The sequence below is a fragment of the Podarcis liolepis genome, assembly GCF_965112155.1.
Source record: "Podarcis liolepis genome assembly, chromosome: 3".
Lineage (NCBI taxonomy): Eukaryota > Metazoa > Chordata > Lepidosauria > Squamata > Lacertidae > Podarcis > Podarcis liolepis.
In genome coordinates, this window is record NC_139557.1 from 65,490,642 (window position 1) to 65,508,997 (window position 18,356).

At 42.4% G+C, this 18,356-nt stretch overlaps 1 protein-coding gene and 1 long non-coding RNA gene across 5 annotated transcripts in view; one reads left to right on the forward strand and one right to left on the reverse strand.

The window, feature by feature from the left end:
• Positions 1-8,640, forward strand: part of UTRN (utrophin) — a gene marked incomplete at its 3' end in the record, with an annotated part of 327,257 nt that extends 318,617 nt beyond the window's left edge. For all 4 annotated transcript variants that reach the window (XM_083496211.1, XM_083496212.1, XM_083496213.1 and 1 more), the window contains 3 exons: positions 216-308; positions 5,472-5,494; positions 6,333-8,640. In XM_083496211.1, the coding sequence (XP_083352337.1) occupies positions 216-308; positions 5,472-5,494; positions 6,333-6,341 (125 nt within the window). The remainder of the gene's footprint in view (positions 1-215; positions 309-5,471; positions 5,495-6,332) is intronic.
• LOC310703758 overlaps positions 1-18,356 on the reverse strand; it is a 65,006-nt gene that overhangs the window by 25,934 nt on the left and 20,716 nt on the right. Inside the window, exon 2 of the long non-coding RNA XR_014524351.1 lies at positions 954-1,039. This is a non-coding gene — a long non-coding RNA (uncharacterized lncRNA). The remainder of the gene's footprint in view (positions 1-953; positions 1,040-18,356) is intronic.

An 18,356-nucleotide genomic window follows, 5' to 3' on the forward strand; every position in this document is an offset into this window, starting at 1 on the left:
TCAGCTATAAATGTATAATTTGGTATCTATGCCTCTCTTGCCTGGCCATTATCAATGAGCAATTCTTGCATATCAAATGAGAGAGATTTCAAACAGGGGATTTCTTCTTCTTTCTCTAAATACATTAAGGTGGGAAGGATGGGTGGAAATGGCTTTTGGGCTCTTAAATGCTGCTTCTCTATTACTAAACTGATTGCACCTTTTGTTTTCATTAGGTGTAGACGACTTGTTAGTCCCACCTCATGACACTAGCACAGACCTAACAGAAGTCATGGAACAAATCAACAGCACATTTCCAGCTTGCCGCAGTAAGTGTTAAGTATATTGAGCCAAGGAAAGGAAGGTTGAAGCTCAGCAATGATGCAGTCATTTACGGAGATTCAAAGCCTTTGTAACACTCTATAGAGCTGCTCAGCAAATGGATTGAACAGGATCTAAAGTGAGCATAGACTTGAACAGTTAGCAGTATGCTTCAGAAATAATTACATGGTGACCCGTTTCGCTGTTTAAACTTCAAACCCTATTGCTTCCAAAAGAATCCGTACTTTCATTAGCTTTCCAACAAAGTAGCTGTTTGAACAGCCAATAAGAAGTGATAAAATGGGGTGACACAATGCAACAGGCAGCACTGCAATATCCTTCTGCTGACAAAAACCAGATGTAAACAAGTCAGAACAGAGCCAGTAGTGGTTAGTGTCAGACTATGACCTGGAAGATCACAGTTCAAATCCCCATGAAGCTTGCTGAGTGACTCTGAGCCAGTCACTATCTCTCAGTCTGACCTACTTCACAGGGTTGTTGTGAGGATGAAATGAGGAGGCAAAGAACCACATAACACCACCTTGAAGGGTGATATATAAATGTAATAATAAATGAAAATAAAATAAAAGTAGTAATTGACAATAAAAAAACCTTGTCAAAAACTATGAGCCCATGATGAGGGGAATACTAACCTAGGAGACGAGTGTCCAAGGCATCTGGGAGATTATGAACTGGGCCAGGACTGTCCTCTGGTACAAAGTATGTCCATAGCAGGATGCTGTAAGAAAACAAGGTGTCTTGATAAATATGCAGTATCCACTTGGATCAGTCATTGCTCCCTGTGTAGCTAAGTGCATTCAGAATAATTGCCCTGATTCATACATTATGTCGAGCCCTCATGTGGTGGAGGAATGGCACGCTTCTCCCTCCATTGCAGAAATGACATAAATTATGATGCCAGTTTCCACAATTTCTCTCCAACAGAAGAGGAGGCAGATATCCTTGCCATGCTGCTGCAGCCATGCAGAGCTTTAATTAACATATGAACCCAAAGCTGGGGAGTGACTCTAATTTGGACTATATTTCTGATGGGTGACAGTGGTGCTATGCCTGACTCTTAGCACCACACACACTTAACCACATGGACAAGTAGCAATGGAGTAGTTCCATCATGCACATGGGACAATATAAGCTGTGAGACCATGGGGCTATATACCGTATTTTTTACCCTATAGGACGCATTTTTCCCCTCCAAAAATGAAGGGGAAATCTGGGTGCATCCTATGGGGCGAATGCAGGCTTTTGCTGAAGCTTGGAGAGCGAGAGGGGTCGGTGCGCACCGACCCCTCTCGCTCTCCAGGCTTCAGGAACACATCCGCAGCCTAGGCAGCCCTACGGGAAGTCCGGCAGGGATGTCTAGGCTGCGGATAGCAGCCTGCTGCCCAGCGCGAGGGGTGCCCTGAAGCAGAGCGCCCCCCGCGCCAGGCAGACATCCGCAGCGTGGGGAGCCTTGCAGGAGTTCCCCGCAAGGCTCCCCACGCTGCGGATAGTAGCCTGCCGCCCGGTGGGCGGGGCGCCCTGAAGCAGAGCACCCCCGCGCCGGGCAGACATCCGCAGCGTGGGGAGCCTTGCAGGAGTTCCCCGCAAGGCTCCCCACGCTGCGGATAGCAGCCTGCCGCCCAGCGTGAGGGCGCCCTGAAGCGGGGCGCCCCTCGCGCGGGGCAGACATCAGCCAGCCCCACAAGCTCGGGGGACAACAGGGAGGCGCAGCGCCGCCATCCCGCTGTTCCTCGACCTGGTTCTGTTTCCACCAAACTGCTTTTGGGGGGGAAATAAAGGGAAAAATGTTTTCCTTTATTTCCCCCCCCCCCAAAAAAAAACTAGGTGCGTCCTATGGGACGGAGCGTCCTATGGGACGAAAAATACGGTATACCAGTCCCAGACTTCATAGAAATGGAAGCATAGAAATATCTTATTAGGAATGAGAGATTACATTTCCTATTAATTTTTCATTCTCTCTCTACAAAGACAGATAATAATGCTCTTTATTTATAGGCCTCCTTTCACTGGAAAATCAGAGATAATACCCATGCAGTTTTGCTTGTATTTATTCTGTTCCTTCACAGAGTATAGTGCAACTTTTCCCTTACTAGAGAGATTATTGTGGCTAACTTTTGTTATGATCATTTTCAATCTTGATTGCCTGTTAGGAGTGGAAGCTAAATTTAGCTCTGTAGTTTAGTAACGACTTTGTATTGCTTCCTTTGAAATGACCATAAAAGTAAACGCAGTGGAGTTCTATGAAAACTAAGGCTTATATGGTGCATAATCCCATGCAAAATACTCAGATAAAATCAAATTATATTGTGTTGTCCAGACACCACTGAACTCTATTAAATATTCCCTTTATCTCTCATGCACAGTTTCCTCCTTTGTGAAAAACTATGTCTGGGAAGCTACACTTCACACATAAATAGAAAGCAAATTAAAATCCAGCTAGTTTGAACTGATCTCTAGAGTCTGGGGTTAGTTCAAGATAATTGCCCAGACCTCTAAGCTTAATTCAGAACTTGAGAATCTATTTCTAAACAAGCACAGCCATTTGACGTCATTAGGCGGATGTGCTGATTGTGAACAATTAAACAACTCTTTTATCCACTGTGGTAAGGGTCAAATTCATGCAATGTTATTGTGCTTTCTTTGTGATGGTCTTTAGAGCAAACTAGTTAGGAAAGGCTCACATGCTTGCCCTTTATCCAGATTCTCAAGAGATGTTCCCAAGATAGATAGATTGAAAACAAAAGTGTGTTTTGATATAGACAACAAGGAACACCCGGACACAGATAGCAGAGAATTTGGACTTCGTAGTCTCAGAATTTGTGTGTGAGAACAGACCACATATGTCTTCATAAAGTTGTAGAGTTGGAAAGGACCACAAATGTCATCTGGTACAATCCCCTGAAATGCAGGAATCTTTTACCCAATGTGGGGCTCAAACCCATGATCCTGAGAGTCTTATGCTCTACTGACTGAGCTATCTGACATCTGCACCCATACCAACTATTTCCCCACAGATGATGCCTTAGCCTCCCTCTGCATGGGCTTCTGTCCCTCATTTAGGGCACTGGGAAGGTAAGAATGAGAGGTGGTGTTGGCAGCTATTTCTGTCTCATATTACAGACATGTCACCACCAGCCCTTGAGGCAATTTCCAAAAATGTCCAGTTGCCCAATGCATCTGTCTTTCCCCAGCCTAGATTGACTCTAGATAGGGTGGGCAGAAGCAGTTTCTAATAAGAGACATATTGGATGCTTAGAGGAACCCCATAGTTTGCAGAAGTACAGCAAAAACCCTACTCTCTTTTTCAAAATTAAACAAATAACCTAGGGTTGTAAATAGTCATAAATACATATAGATGTTATCCAACAGCAAAGTAAAAATATATAGCTAGGCTGGTCTAAAACGGTTAAAGAGTTCTTCTTGCTACAGGGGGACTCTGGGAACTGGTTCTCTAGGGCTCAGAATCTCTATTTCTAAGTACCCTAATCAAACCAGGATTCTTGTGGGAACCATGTACTGTGTAAATGTTTGTAATGCACATATCCCCACAGTCTACTGGGTCAGGCACAAAAGTGTGAGCCCATTAGGACATCGGTTTGTGGATTACTCAAGCAAGGGGTAACTGTTTGAATGAGGATAGGCAGGGAATGTTGACAGAGGCTCCACTGAGCAGCTACACGGGCAGCTGGTGGAGAGAGGTTGTTAAACCCCCTGCATTGTAATTCCGTTCTGAAATACTGCCGAAAAAGAAAAACCTTGATTGTATTGCTAATTGGCTTAACAGCATACTGTTTCTCCTACTGCAGCATGTGTGCCACGTGCCATGAGAAACTCTTGCAGGGTGACTTAAGGACAGATCCTCCCTTCTGATAAACATTAGAGTTAACAACAGACAGCTATTTTTAATATATAATTTCTGTTTCTCAAATTAATGACTTGCAGTTCCTTGGAGAAAGCTTGTGATAACTGTGGCTTCCAAAAAACACACAAAAAAAATCTTAATGGAAGCAGAGTCCCTCAGGGAAGACCTTATGTAGTTGAATCTTACAATCAAAAATATAATGGGCTGGAAGTGTGTTGTGCTGTATGATGTTAACTGGTCCATAGCACTGAGGCAAAGGCCCATTATGTTCAGCAGATGGTATGCATTTGACTATTTTCTCTTCTATGAATTATAAAGTGTAAAAAAACTTCAAAAACTAATAATTTTTTCCAGGGCCTGCTCAAGATATTTTGTTATCCTGGGCAAATTCAAACTTTCCACTCATACCCCTCACGTGACTAATATCTATGTATTACTTCTTTGCATGCTGTTAGGTCCCCCTAGATCACAGCACAATCCACCCTAACTGTGCCACAACGAGAAGGCAGAAAATAAACCACACACAGGTCAAATAATTCAAGCAGGTCACATTCCCAATCAGATTATTGCCCAGAAAGCTGGTATACTAAAATGAGCTGTCCATTTTGCAGACGGGGAACATAAAGGCAGAGTTTTTCTCTTCTGTAAAATGTATAACTTTCTACATACAGAATAAGCATAAACACACCTTCCTGAACTGCAAATCTCTTTTTTACAATGAACCACCCACACCCACACACCACACCCCTTACTCACAGTATGTATGTATAGTATCATACAACAGGACACAAAACACCATTCATACATATAGCACTTCTCCATCTTTTTTCACAGAGGCTACACGCATGACACCCTGAAAAGAAAAGAAAAACCACTCTGTATATGCAGCATCTCCCTCTATCACAACCCCAAACAAAGAAAGGGGAGCAAGTGGTGTGACTGAACTGCCTAAGAAACCGGAGGCTCCTTTTTGGTGCCAAGTATGCTAGGGCTAGGTTGTTCTTAGCAGAAGTGGCTGGACTGCACAACTCAGAATAGTGCTAATACTGGAGATCACCCATAATTTAAAACAGTTTGAATTTAAATTAACAGGACTATGCAAAACCAGAAAGGTATGTGCCAGCAGATTTAATAGAAACAAGTTATGATAAAATAGTAGTTATGCTCAGAATCAAAGGGGCGGGGAGAATATATATTGCTATTTAGCTGGCTATTTTTTGTGAAAGTTTCATCTTAATCCTTGACTTTTCATTTATTGCAGCTAATCGTTTTGTTTTCTTATTTACAGCAAATCTTGCCGGCAGACCACAGGTATGATGTATTTCAGTACTTTTAAAGTTGTGTGTCCACAACTGAAGTATAAACTTACATGCGACTTTGTAATTAACTCTGCATTTTCCAGCAGTTTTTGTTTCACTGTTTAGAAAAGTAAACTCGCACATTTACAATTCATTCCTCACTATGAACACAGTTTAAAACAAATGTGCACATCTACTTGTTTGCAAAATTCAGTCTGGTGATTGATGGCAATATGCTTCTAACTGTTACAACCACGGCAGGACTTGCTTACTACAGGAAGTTGTAGTTTTTTGTTGGGATCCCATGGCAAGTGTGCCATAATTCGCTGCACAATTTTGGTTTGTGCCTGTGTGTGTTTTTAGTTTAAACAAGAGAGAGAAACAATATTTTGTTTGAACCCTTTCACTTTGTTTTGCAATATGAGGAGCTCACAGGACCCTCTAGGGTTGATCACCATTGTCCACTGCAGACATTACTGATACCTATGGTTTGTTAAATCTGGAAAAGGCCACAAACACACAGTGAAACTGGTTTAGCTTGCCAAGCTAAGTCTTGTCTGTGGGAGGCATGATATATTTGTGAAGCCTAGAAGCTGGAGGTTGTAAATCCACCCTTTTAGATACTGCTAAAGAGGACTGCATATAGAGGTAAGGAAAACAAACCATGGTTAGGTGTTGTTTCCATTGGGCCCATCAAGTTCTGCAAGCTGTGCATCAGCACCTTCTGCTGTTGCAGAAATGGCCATTCTTTCAGAACTTGATTCAAAACATTTATGTTGAATGATGTTGCTACCTAAGAACAGTATCTAAGATAATAATTTCTCCTTACTCTTTTCCCCCTTTGACTTCAGGCAATGTGAAGTTTTCTGTTTTGAAGACTGCCCACTCTTCCTGACATTAAATGCAACTCCTTTTCTACAGATGCCAATAATCATACAGCTGCATGGGACCTTGTAACATACTGTTAGCTCTGTGTGTTCTTACTTCAAATAGGAAAACACTTGAACTACCCAAAGATGAGGATGTTGTGGTTTTATATAATATTGTGTGTGTTTTCCCCTCCTCTTTCCCTCTCTATGCAACTGTAAATTAACAAACCGTGGAGTATTTCAAAATGGTTACACAAATGTCACTGATTTATATAATATGCAGCATCAGGAAAAGGGGCGGGGGTTTATATCCATTCTCTTTTGATATTGCTGACGTGAACTGCATACTGAGTTTGGAGCAAAGAGTTACATTTTTACATTCCTTTTGGCTTGTTGCATTTACTGTTTCAAGTAACTTCTCTTCCAACACATACCATTCTGCACAGGTTATTTATACTTAGCCTAATAGTTTCAAAACATGGACAAAATATCAGCTTCTATAACTCTCACAGCCCCTAGTATTTGACAAATAGCGTTTCTGGCTGTGTATGAGCACATGAGACTCTATTTTGCCCCAGCTAACCTCATTCAACTGCAGTAGCTGTTGGCACTAGAATGGCATTTTAATGGATTCTTTCTCCCAACTGAATGCAGACTGATCTTTTCCATCCAGGCTTTGTTTTTACTTTAAAATGTGAGCTAAGCTGAATTTTGACTTAATAAAATCATTCTGAATATACATTGTTTCTATTATGGGCAGGGGGGGGGCATTATGGTCTAAATGTGCCAAATTTTGTGAAGTCCTATTGTGTAAATCACCCAGTGCAATGGCTCAGATTGACTTGAAATTATTTTATTCTCCTTTCTGGTAGTGTTAATAAATGAAGGAGCTCTGACTAGTTTAATGGTAAAGTGTTCTGCCTTTATATCAGAAAGGTTGTCTGCCCTGGATAACTTCAATCAGTATCAACTTGTACACATTTTAAATGGCTCCCTTAACATCATGTTAAAGGCAGAGAAAACTCTGGGGAAGTTCAGCCATACTTCAAGTAAGTAGCTGGGCATTTTCCTTCACTAGTACATTTTCGGATTTGCATGGGTATCTGCTTTCATTACCAAAAATAAAAATCATTTGCTCAGTGAGATGTGCAATGAACATCTCTGGAGCATCCAAATAGCGCTGGAGAAATTCAACTCTGATTTTTTGGGATGGGGAAAAGCAGGGAAGAACTTAGCATTGCGTAAAAGTGACCATTCAGTGAGGGCAAGTGTTTTGGTTTACCAGATGGAACGATCCCCACAACTCCTACCCCCATACACTGTTCTGGCGCTTCTGCTGATCCCGCTGCAAGCCAATTTCCTGAGAGGAGCAGAAGGCCTTGCACAGGGCGGCTTTCACTGGTGGGACTCAGTTGAATCCTGCCTCAAATGTTTGCTTGCCTTCTGCAAGGGGACGCATAACAGAATAATGACTCCATAATGATCCCATAGTAGGAGCAGTAATACTCCTGGCATGGTGTTTACTTCTCCTAATAAAACATCACTGTAACCACTCGCTTCTCCCATCTCTTAAGCGGTGCTGTTAATACTAACAGCTATGCCCAGAGGTATTATGAGGCTCAAATTAGGTAATATATGTTACATACTCGTGACTCAAAGTGCTATCTAAATGAAAAGTATTATTTTTTTTAGCGTGGGGGGGGGGAGTGTTGCCAAAAGCAAGATACAGAAAAGCAGGTTAATATGTGGATTTTTCATCTAGAAAGAAATATATTTTGGTATAGATATTTTGAGAAGGAAAAATGTTTTGCAGAAAAGGAAAGCCATGACCACCTTTCTACCTCAAATCCATTTTTTAAAAAGTATTTACTTTTGGAAACCACTCGATGTTCTGATTTTTGCAAGGTATTTTATTTTACCAGGTCACATCAAAGCAAAAGCAGCAACAAAAAAGTTAGCCCCCTTTTAAAACATTTTAGCTGAAAAAAATCCCAGTAATGGATATGATGGGCTTTTTGGTATGACTGAAAGGTTATGTATGAATTGTTTTTCTGCCTGTGTTTGTATGTAAATTCTGTCCTCTGCTGTCAAGTAAAAGCTACTTAAAACCTTACATTGTAATATTCTTCCTCCGAGACACTGATAAATAAAAGGAATACATTGCAGTAACATCTCAAAACAAAGTATGTAGTTCTTTTGAATTTTGTGGTATTAAACTATCACACTTCCCTTTTCTAATCTGGTTACATGGTATGACTTTCACTCTGAATAAAATTAATTTTTAAGTGAAGGCTGTTTGATATTCTTCATCTTAGAAGTAAACAACATTTAGAAGCTTGTTCCCTGTATGAGAACGTTTCAGACTTCAAGGTGCCTTTATGAAAATAAACTATGTAGCTGAAAAATATAGCTCAGTAAATCAGTGGATATTTTTCTGCCATTTTCCATCTTCAGCAATGCATATTTGCCAGCAATCACTCTTTGCTGGTGACAGATTTTAAATTCTAACCACCAATCAGTGAACTTGGTTTGAAGTATACTATTAATATTGAAAATATCAATATGTGTTGCCCTGTTCAATGGCAGAACGATTTTTAAATTCCACTGACTTGTGCTCAGCAGGTCTTTCATGTCTAATATAATGTTCTGTATTCTGGCAGGAAATGTAATTTATAACCAGTGGGATTTTATAACCATGTTAAACATACTAGACATTAAGCTTAATCAGTTTTTAGAGGCTGTGGCACTGGTTTAAAATTTGTTCCTTCTATGGAGGAAGCATGCATCTGGTGCCAGAGACCACAAGGCTGGAGCACAGTGTCGTCACCAAGAGGATGCTGCCCAGCATGATCACAAGTGGAAAAACTGGGTCCCCCACATGAAAAATGAAGCAATGCAGAGTGATAGTACAGAGCCCACACCATGCTACAGATAGCAACAGACCCTATAATTTAGAGGAGATCCACCATGGGCAGATTCACTTCAGAATTGCCAGCGCTTCACTTCATATCTGAGGCAGAGTCGTCCTGCAGTCTTCTGAAGTTTAGGATGTCTCCACATTGATTATAATGAGAAAACTACAGATTATGTTTGCAGGCCTACTAGGCACTTCTGGGGGGCAGATGAAGCCTTCCAAATTTACAAACATAAGGGGTGTGCGATAGGTAGCTTTACAGCAAATTGGGTTGGAATGGATCCTGTTGCCTCTGTTTCCCCTCCCAGAAACAGCCTTGGGGGCACCATGACCTTTGCCACACTCCTGCTTCATCTTTTATGGAAGGAATGACATTTTATAGAAATCTGTAAGAGCACACCATTGCAGTGGATTGTGCTTACTATAATATTTCCTGGATGTGTATGCGAGGGGTGTGTGTGAATGTGCATAACATAGGCACCCGCAATACACACAACGAAGAACACGGACACAGCAAGGTAGATACGATACGATACGATACGATACGATACGATACTATACTATACTATACTATACTATACTATACTATACTATACACAACCTACAAATACTGTATTGGACACAAGTTAAATCAGGACCAGACTATGTGTGGTTTGGGGGGGGGAAGTAACATACAAATAACTATCAAACACTCAACACAGAAACAAACCAACAACAGCTAGAGAAGAATTATGGTGCAAGAGATGGGATTATGCAAAAGCAAAACACATCTACCAACAATTCCACTGTTCTTAGGAAAGGCAGGATGTAAAAAGAATAACGTCCGATATTCTCTGTAAATCTCAAAAGCACTGCTAGATCAAGTTAAAATAAGAAGGTAAGAAGATTCAAGAGGCCCACCTAATCTCATCTCTCCCTATATGCTGTGATCTTCTGGATCAGTGCTGGAGCTCAGAGTTTCTGTCTGTTCCCCATGGTCTCCTGACTGGGGTAGTCTACATCTTTGCTGGAGAATGAGCCATCTGGAATCTGGCTGGGACCTGGTATGACATCAATCTTCCAACATTCAACATCACTGGGTGACCCTGGGGTTCTTGTATTAGAATAAAAACCTCTCCCCACTTCTGCATGTCATGTTTCCATTTAATCTTCTTTTTTTCTAAACCAACAAGCCCCAAACATAACCTTCATATTGGAGTGAAAAGTACTTCCAAGACCATCAAAATCTAAAATGGGAGGAAAGGGAACAAAAAAATTCTACCAAATCACGGCTGTGTAGTAGGAAGAGCAGCTGCATTCTTACTGAGAAAAAGACAGAAACAAGTCACACACCACAAGCCTAGTTTTTAAAGGCCTGGATCATTTTCTGTAAAATACCACGAAGAAAGTACCAGTTGAACTCCAGTAATGCTCTCTCCCTAGCAGCCATCTACCTCACTTCACTGGGAGTTGGTGGCACTTGGAGGAGGGCCTCTGAAGAGGATTGTAAGGTTCAGGAAGATATATATGGGGGAAAGTGATATTTCGGGTGACCAGCTCTAGAACTGGGCAGAGGTGCACAGAGAGCCATTGCAGCTGACAAACCACTGGCATAATGTGATTGAAATGTCCTGCACCACTTAATAAAAATGCATTCCTATTTTGGACCAGCTACAGTTTCCAGATCATTTTCAAAGACAGCCTCATGTGCAATAAACTGCAATATTGCTGGGTAACTTGTGGCCATTCTATGTCCTTCCAGGTATGGCTGCTACTAACAAATCAGCTAAAGAACACCTCAACCCACATAGGCCACCTGAGACTCTAGTGAAGATGCTGGATACAGCAAGCTTGTCCAGACTGAATACTCAATGCTTTAAGAGGACTGCATTCCTTTCAGAACAGGTCCATAGCACTTGCCCGTAGTACCTCCATTTCATCTTGCTTGAGCCTTGATTTTTTTAAACCCTCATCTTAGTCCATTACTGCATCCAGGACAGGAGTTTCAGCCATACCAGCTGGAAAATCCCCAAGAGCTCTTGGGAATCCATCAAAATCCATTAGCCTCCAGGGATGGGCTATTCTAATAGGTTCCCTAACCCTGTAAATGTAAAGCCACTGAAAGACTAAACCTCCGTAGGAAATGACTCCTCCACTTTCAGATCACCATTCTCCTGGATAGCTGAGAAAACCAAATCCAAGTGTGTCCTGATATATGTTTGGGGCCATGGTATGTTGGGAGAGCACCATGAATTTCTCAGTCTCCCCAGACAAGGCAGGGGCAAACTTCCTGAGAGTTGAAGGGGGGGCAGTATACCAACTGAATTGCTGATCTGTCATGAGAGCCCAGCATAAGCACTTCAGATTGTTACCCATCAGCACAAGAGGCCAGGTAAGTAAATCTGAGTAAGAGGCCAATGTCTTTGAAGCACTTGCAGCCTAAATGTTGACCATAGAGGAGAAGACGAGGGAGAGGCCAGGATAACAAGGGACAGGTGTGCACTTGATGGTTTTATCCAATCTTAGACACACATTAGAATGTTGAAAGGTCTGAAATGTTCCCAGGCTTTGAAAGATTGCAGAACAAATATCTGCCGGGATAACAGATGCATTTGCAATGGGTGCTGGCAGCTTAACAACATTTCTGATTTTGGAAAGAGTATTTAGCCATGCTTCTTTAAAGCTTCAGCATGCGATGGAAAGCTTTAAATTTCAAAACTTCAGAATCCAAGCCTTTTTTTAAAAAAGAAGAAATATGTCATACATATTTTGCCCTTTTGCTGCACTTAGAATGGCTGCTTGGCATCATATTGATGTGTGGCATTGCATATAGGACTAGCACTCCAGTGTAAAAGATTTGAGCTGATTTGTCTGTCCTTGCAGAGCTGTCAAGAGTGACAGATTTTGGAATGTTTTGTAATATTGTGCTGCTGTCACAGCTGTGCCTTACTTGCAGGTACGATAAGTCTTGGAGCTGAGCTGTTCCGAGATTTATATAATGAACACACTCTTTAGCACTCCATTCTTGTGGAATCCTAGTATTACCAAAGAATAGGATTCTCTCCCCCCCCCCTTTTTATATATATAAAAAAAACACTGCTGTCTTCTCAGCAATATATAGTAAGATTTTCAATACCTAGTGTATCATAAACTTGTTCCTCCTTAGTTCTTAAGAATTTGTTCATTAGACAGATGCCTAGCTAGAATATTGTTCATGGGGAGATTAAAACCATGTGAATTACTATACACAAATAATGCAATAAAGTTCAATTTCAAAAATGGCTTTGCTGCCCCCCTATCATATTCCAACACAGAGCTTTCCAAACTTTTCATGTTGGTGACACACTTTTTAGACATGCTTTTAGGATACATTAATTCAATTACACTAGCAGGTTAAACTAACCCTTTTCCAGCACGGGAAACATTCACAGACACACCTACACACTGCAGCTGATACACTAAGATGTTGTGACACACAGTTTGGAAAGCTCTGTTCTAACATGTTAATTTCCTCTCTCTTTTTCCTGGACAATTCATCTGAAGTTATTTGGTTATACTAACAACCAATTTGTCTTCTGAGGTTTTAAACATATTACTTTTCCTCAAATGAAGTGTTTCACTTGAATGAAAAAGGTCATGAAAAACATTAGCTGTATTTCTGCACTAGAAAATTCTCCACTGCACCCACCAGGTCTCAGAGAATTAGTTCATGTGGCCTAGATTCTGACTGGCGCTGATGAACTTGCTTCCTGCTACAAAATGATGATGTTTTACATAAAGAAGGTAATCTTAAAACAGATGTAATCTTGTTTAAGCAGAGTAGATGGTGCTGGATGGTTTCTTTTTCTTTTGCCAAACTATCATTGTTTATCTCAACTACTTTTTTCCAAACTTCCAGTATTTGGGATGACCTAACCTCTTGGGTAGGGGACGCGGGTGGCGCTGTGGGTTAAACCGATCAGAAGGTTGGTGGTTTGAATCCCCGTGACGGGGTGAGCTCCCGTTGCTCGGTCCCTGCTCCTGCCAACCTAGCAGTTCGAAAGCACATCAAAGTGCAAGTAGATAAATAGGTACCGCTCCAGCAGGTTCACCAGAAGCGGCTTAGTCATGCTGGCCACATGACCTGGAAGCTGTACACCGGCTCCCTCGGCTAATAAGGCGAGATGAGAGCCGCAACCCCAGAGTCGGTCACGACTGGACCTAATGGTCAGGGGTCCCTTTACCTTTACCTTTAACCTCTTGGGTAAGCTTACACAGTATACTTAACAGACATGTTCTGGTTATAACTGCACACAGGTGCACAGCACAGAAAGGACATGTGGAACCAGCCAATCTGATTCCAGTACAGCACAAGGAGCCATGGATGGGTTGATGGGGAGAAGAAAAGAGATTTATAGAATCCAAGCGGCTTGGAAAGAGAAATGGGAGTGGTTATTTTTCTGCCTGTCCTAAAAATTTTTATACTGGTGTTCTGATTGTGCCTTAGCAGTTTACTTCCTTTCAAGCTGCTCCTCTTCTTGTTTTTACAGGTAAGCTTCCTTCCTTGTTTCTGCCCCTCTGAAACTGCATCTCAGGATTTAATCATGCTCCTCTGGGATTAATTATACTGGGCAGGTTATGGAAGGCACAGCAGAGACTGGCATGTAGTCCTTTCAGGGAACAATTCAAAAGACACGGCCTAAAGTTGCAGTTTGGTAGTGAATGCTGTTAAGAATGATTAGTATAGTGATTGCCCTCACATGGGTGCACACTTTTTCATCAAAGGGAGACTGTCACACTTCCTATGATAACTTTTATGGTTCATAAAAGTGTGGTGTAGTGCTTAAGAGCGGTAGTCTCGTAATCTGGGGAACCCGGTTCGCGTCTCTGCTCCTCCACATGCAGCTGCTGGGTGACCTTGGGCCAGTCACACTTCTCTGAAGTCTCTCAGCCCCACTCACCTCATAGAGTGTTTGTTGTGGGGGAGGAAGGGAAAGGAGAATGTTAGCCGCTTTGAGACTCCTGAAGGGGAGTGAAAGGCGGGATATCAAATCCAAACTCTTCTTCTTCTTCTTCTTCTTCTTCTTCTTCTTCTTCTTCTTCTTCTTCTTCTTCTTCTTCTTCATTAGCTATTAGCCCAGCAGGTCTGAACCAGAGAAATGCAAAATTTTCAGCACTATCCATGTGTGGGGAAACTACAGGGATAGCTGTGAGCCAGCCATTCCCCTCCTGAGCTGAAGGCCATACAATTGGGCAGGGCCTGTTGGCAGCAGCCCCAAGAAGCCTATGGGAGGCTGGCAAACCAGCCACTGACTTGTCTGAAACAGCACAGGTTGCGGGGGGGGGGGGGAGAGCAGAAGCTGATTGGCCTGGGGTGATCCAGGAAGATCTATAGAGGAGGGACAAAAGTGAAAGAGAACTTCACCCAAATGCATGGTTAGCTAGGTTGATCATGTGAAAAGAAGGGAAGATGACACCTAGGAAGGGTGCTCAACTTCTCCAGATTCATAGTGTTGTCTGAGTCAGAGAGTACCAGCGACCACTCCTGCACTCAAATGAAGTGCCTTTGCTCCTGAAACAGACATGAAGGAATGGTGCTGTTACTGCTAGGGGCGTCTAATGTATTCGGACTAGCCCTTATCAACAAAAAATACAAGGTGGAAAACCCTGCAAGGATCAGGTATTGAAGCTGGATGGGATCCCTGGAAGGAATGCTAGAGAGTTCGGCAACACTGCTTCCCAGAAGAGGATAATGACAAGTTTCCATCTGCACTTTAAGGAAGCTGGGACTGTGGACTTGAAGGCAGCCACAAAACTTAAGGTGAAGAATAACTGCTTCTGCTCCACCGGGCTTCAGTAATAGCCCTGTTCACTGAACCAACCAGAGTGTATGGATTCTTTGGAAATAAGGGGTTGAGTGGGAGGCTTGCCTCTGACAGGATCACACCGTGTTAGATGTTTCTAGCGCATGTAGCAGTGGTTCAACCAGGCCCAATAACAGGATGCCGCTCTGAACTGGAATATCTTTTTAGCTGTTCTTTCTAGGCAGTAATAACAATTCAAGCCAGAGATTCAGGCAACAGGGAAGACAAAGCACCTGCTCTGCCTGCAGCCCTAACTCTCTTTGACAAATTTCACTAGGCCGCTGTGTCTCCTACAGTACCGAGAGGTGATCAATCACCCTTCCAGAGTGTTCTCAATAATGCAACAAGATGGGATGCCATTTCTTGCACATTTTTTCTGTTTCACTAAAGAAGCACATACAACAGCAGTTAAACATTGCTCTGGGAAATATAGAGTGTAATTATTTGTCATACATCAAACAAACAAACAAACAAACAAGAAAATCCAGTCTGCTTAAAAATGTACCCCCAAGCTACTATGTGCTTGTATAAAATTCTATCAGGTTCTGAAAATTCATCATCTGTTAAGAAATTATTGAAAGTAATCATTGTCCACTATAAAAGTGGAATAAATCAAAACAGCACAATGTTTTACAGAAGCTAGCTCAGAAAAAGCAAGGGAGCCTATGCTTGTGAGCCTGTCAGTATCCTACCCTCTCCCCGTGTTTCCTACTTTAAAGTTAGAAACAGCAGCTAGCATGCAAACTACACATATTTCCAAGTAAGAAGATGAGTTTCACCCAATATGCTGGGACTCACCATTAATACCTTCCTTGTCCTTTTATAATAACAATGGCACCCACTTGAGAGGTGCCAGAACCAAGTTCTGGCAAGTTCTGGGGGGAAAGCCCTGGTTTCACTGCAGCCATATCTCCGTTTCCCTGAGTGCCCATGGATGAAATCCTCTCTTGCAGTGGGCATATAAAGCAAGGTGAGAGCCAAGTTGCCCAATAACTTTTCTAGACTTTGCCCTGCTTAAGACTTGTGACTACCAGGACCAGCCATTGCTTAGACTGAGACTACACATCCTGCCCTACTGCCCAAGAGGAGGACATCTGTGTGGATGCTACCACTGGCACTGGACTAATAATGCTTTCGTGAAATTTCAGATGGGACTCTTCCACAAAGTGTGCAGAGACCCGATACAGTGGTACCATGGGTTAAGAACTTAATTCGTTCTGGAGGTCCATTCTTAACCTGAAACTGTTCTTAACCTGAGGTACCACTTTTGCTAATGGGGCCTCCCACTCCCGCCGCACCACCGCTGCACGATTTCTATTCTCATCCTGAAGTAAAGTTCTTAACCCAAAGTACTACTTCTGGGTTAGCCGAGTCTGTAACCTGAAGCGTCTGTAACCCGAGGTACCACTGTACTTGGATTCAACAGACCCCTGCTACTGTTTCCTTGCACTAAACCAAACTGCAAAATTGGGGCTTACAAATCAAAGTGGGTGTGTTAGCACCACTGAAAATGACACTTCAGAATCATTCTCAAATAGGACAGACCGCATAGGCACTTAAATGGGAAGACACCAATACCAGAATAATAGTCATGGAATGTTAGCGTTAAGTAGGACAATCTCTGATGTCTCCCCTTTAAGTGCAAATCACTGGAAGGACGATTTCATGGCTAGGCCTCAAAGCACCACTTGCTGAATAAGTTACAAGTTAAGATCAGCCTTGCCAGATGTTTGAGGAAAATGGGAATATATATACCATCTGTCAGAGATCTGATCAGTAGCCAGTTCAAAGAGTGTCTGGGGAACAGCAGAGAAGAAGAAAAGGGATAGGAGAAGGAGCTGTGAATCTCCTTTAAGTGTCTCCAAACACATGTATTTAGTTCGAACAGGATACATTGATACAACTGTTAGTACTAGTTTTGGCCAGGCATATTTCAAATAAATTTTGTAGAACTACCCTTTATGGCTCTGAAACTTTCTGCAACACAATTCTAGATATGCCAGTGACACACAATTAATGGCTATCAGTGCCTGTGCACCTTCTGCTTGGCAAGTATAACACCTTATAACATAATAATGAAATAGCAGCTAATGCCAAACAATAGAGGTGCAAACTGTGCTGACATTAAAGGGCTTGCAGCACCTCTTCTTCAGTCTCACCTGCCAGTCACCTTCCAGTTGACCTCTGGACTGTGGAATAGCTTTGTACTGTTCTACCTGTTGGTTTCAGCAGAGGATTTTGACATTGCTCCATGTATTACAGGTGAAACTCGAAAAATTAGAATATTGTGGAAAAGTTCATTTATTTCAGTAATTCAACTTAAAAGGTGAAACTAATATATGAGATAGACTCATGACACGCAAAGCGAGATATGTCAAGCTTTTATTTGTTACAATTGTGATGTTTATGGTGTACAGCTGATGAAAACCCCAAATTAACAATCTCAGAAAATTAGAATATTAAATGAAATCAGCAAAACAATGACTGCAAATAGAACAATATTGGACCTCTGAGAAGTAGAAGCATGCACATGTACTCAGTGTGCAATTAAATGATCTGGCGCGACTCCCGCTAATTGATTTATTATCCTCAATTAGCTCTTTATGGCAGCTTCGGCAGGTCCGGCACACTTCCTCTGCGCGATCTGCTCCTTCTTCTCAGTCACGCCCAGCAGAGTAAAACACAGCGGTGTAAAACTGTCACCCAGCTCGTCTCAGCTCGTCTCAGCTTCCAGACAAACACACACAGAGCCCAGGTTTGTCTATTTACAGCTCTTTTATTCCGACATTCCCCAGGATTCTCCTGGACTCACCGCAGCCATGACAAACTGCTCCTTTCCCCTCACAACACAGAGTGGGACTGGCAAACTTTTGCCCAAGCTCCTCCCAAGCTTCCAAAATTGACGTCAGAATGGTGTGGCATCATGGGAAGAACTTAACCTGTTAAGTTCCAACCTCAACACCCCCCCTTGCTGCACCTTCTGACAAGACCCTTTTGAGTTCAACACCTTCCCCTTTGCCTTGTGCTCCTTCCCAGCATCTTTCCCAGGCACCTGTTGAACCCTTTCAACACTCCCAGAATCACACTGTGCGACACTTTCCCACGCACCCGTGACCTGAAACCCCTCTGACCCACTTGGGCCAGCAGTTGTGTCTTCTCCGTCAGACTCTTCCCCCTCTGACTTGACAACCCGTCCGTGAGCTTTCTCCACTACGCTTACCGGAGATGAAGCCTCACACCTGGACATTCCTTTCACAACCCTTGGAGATG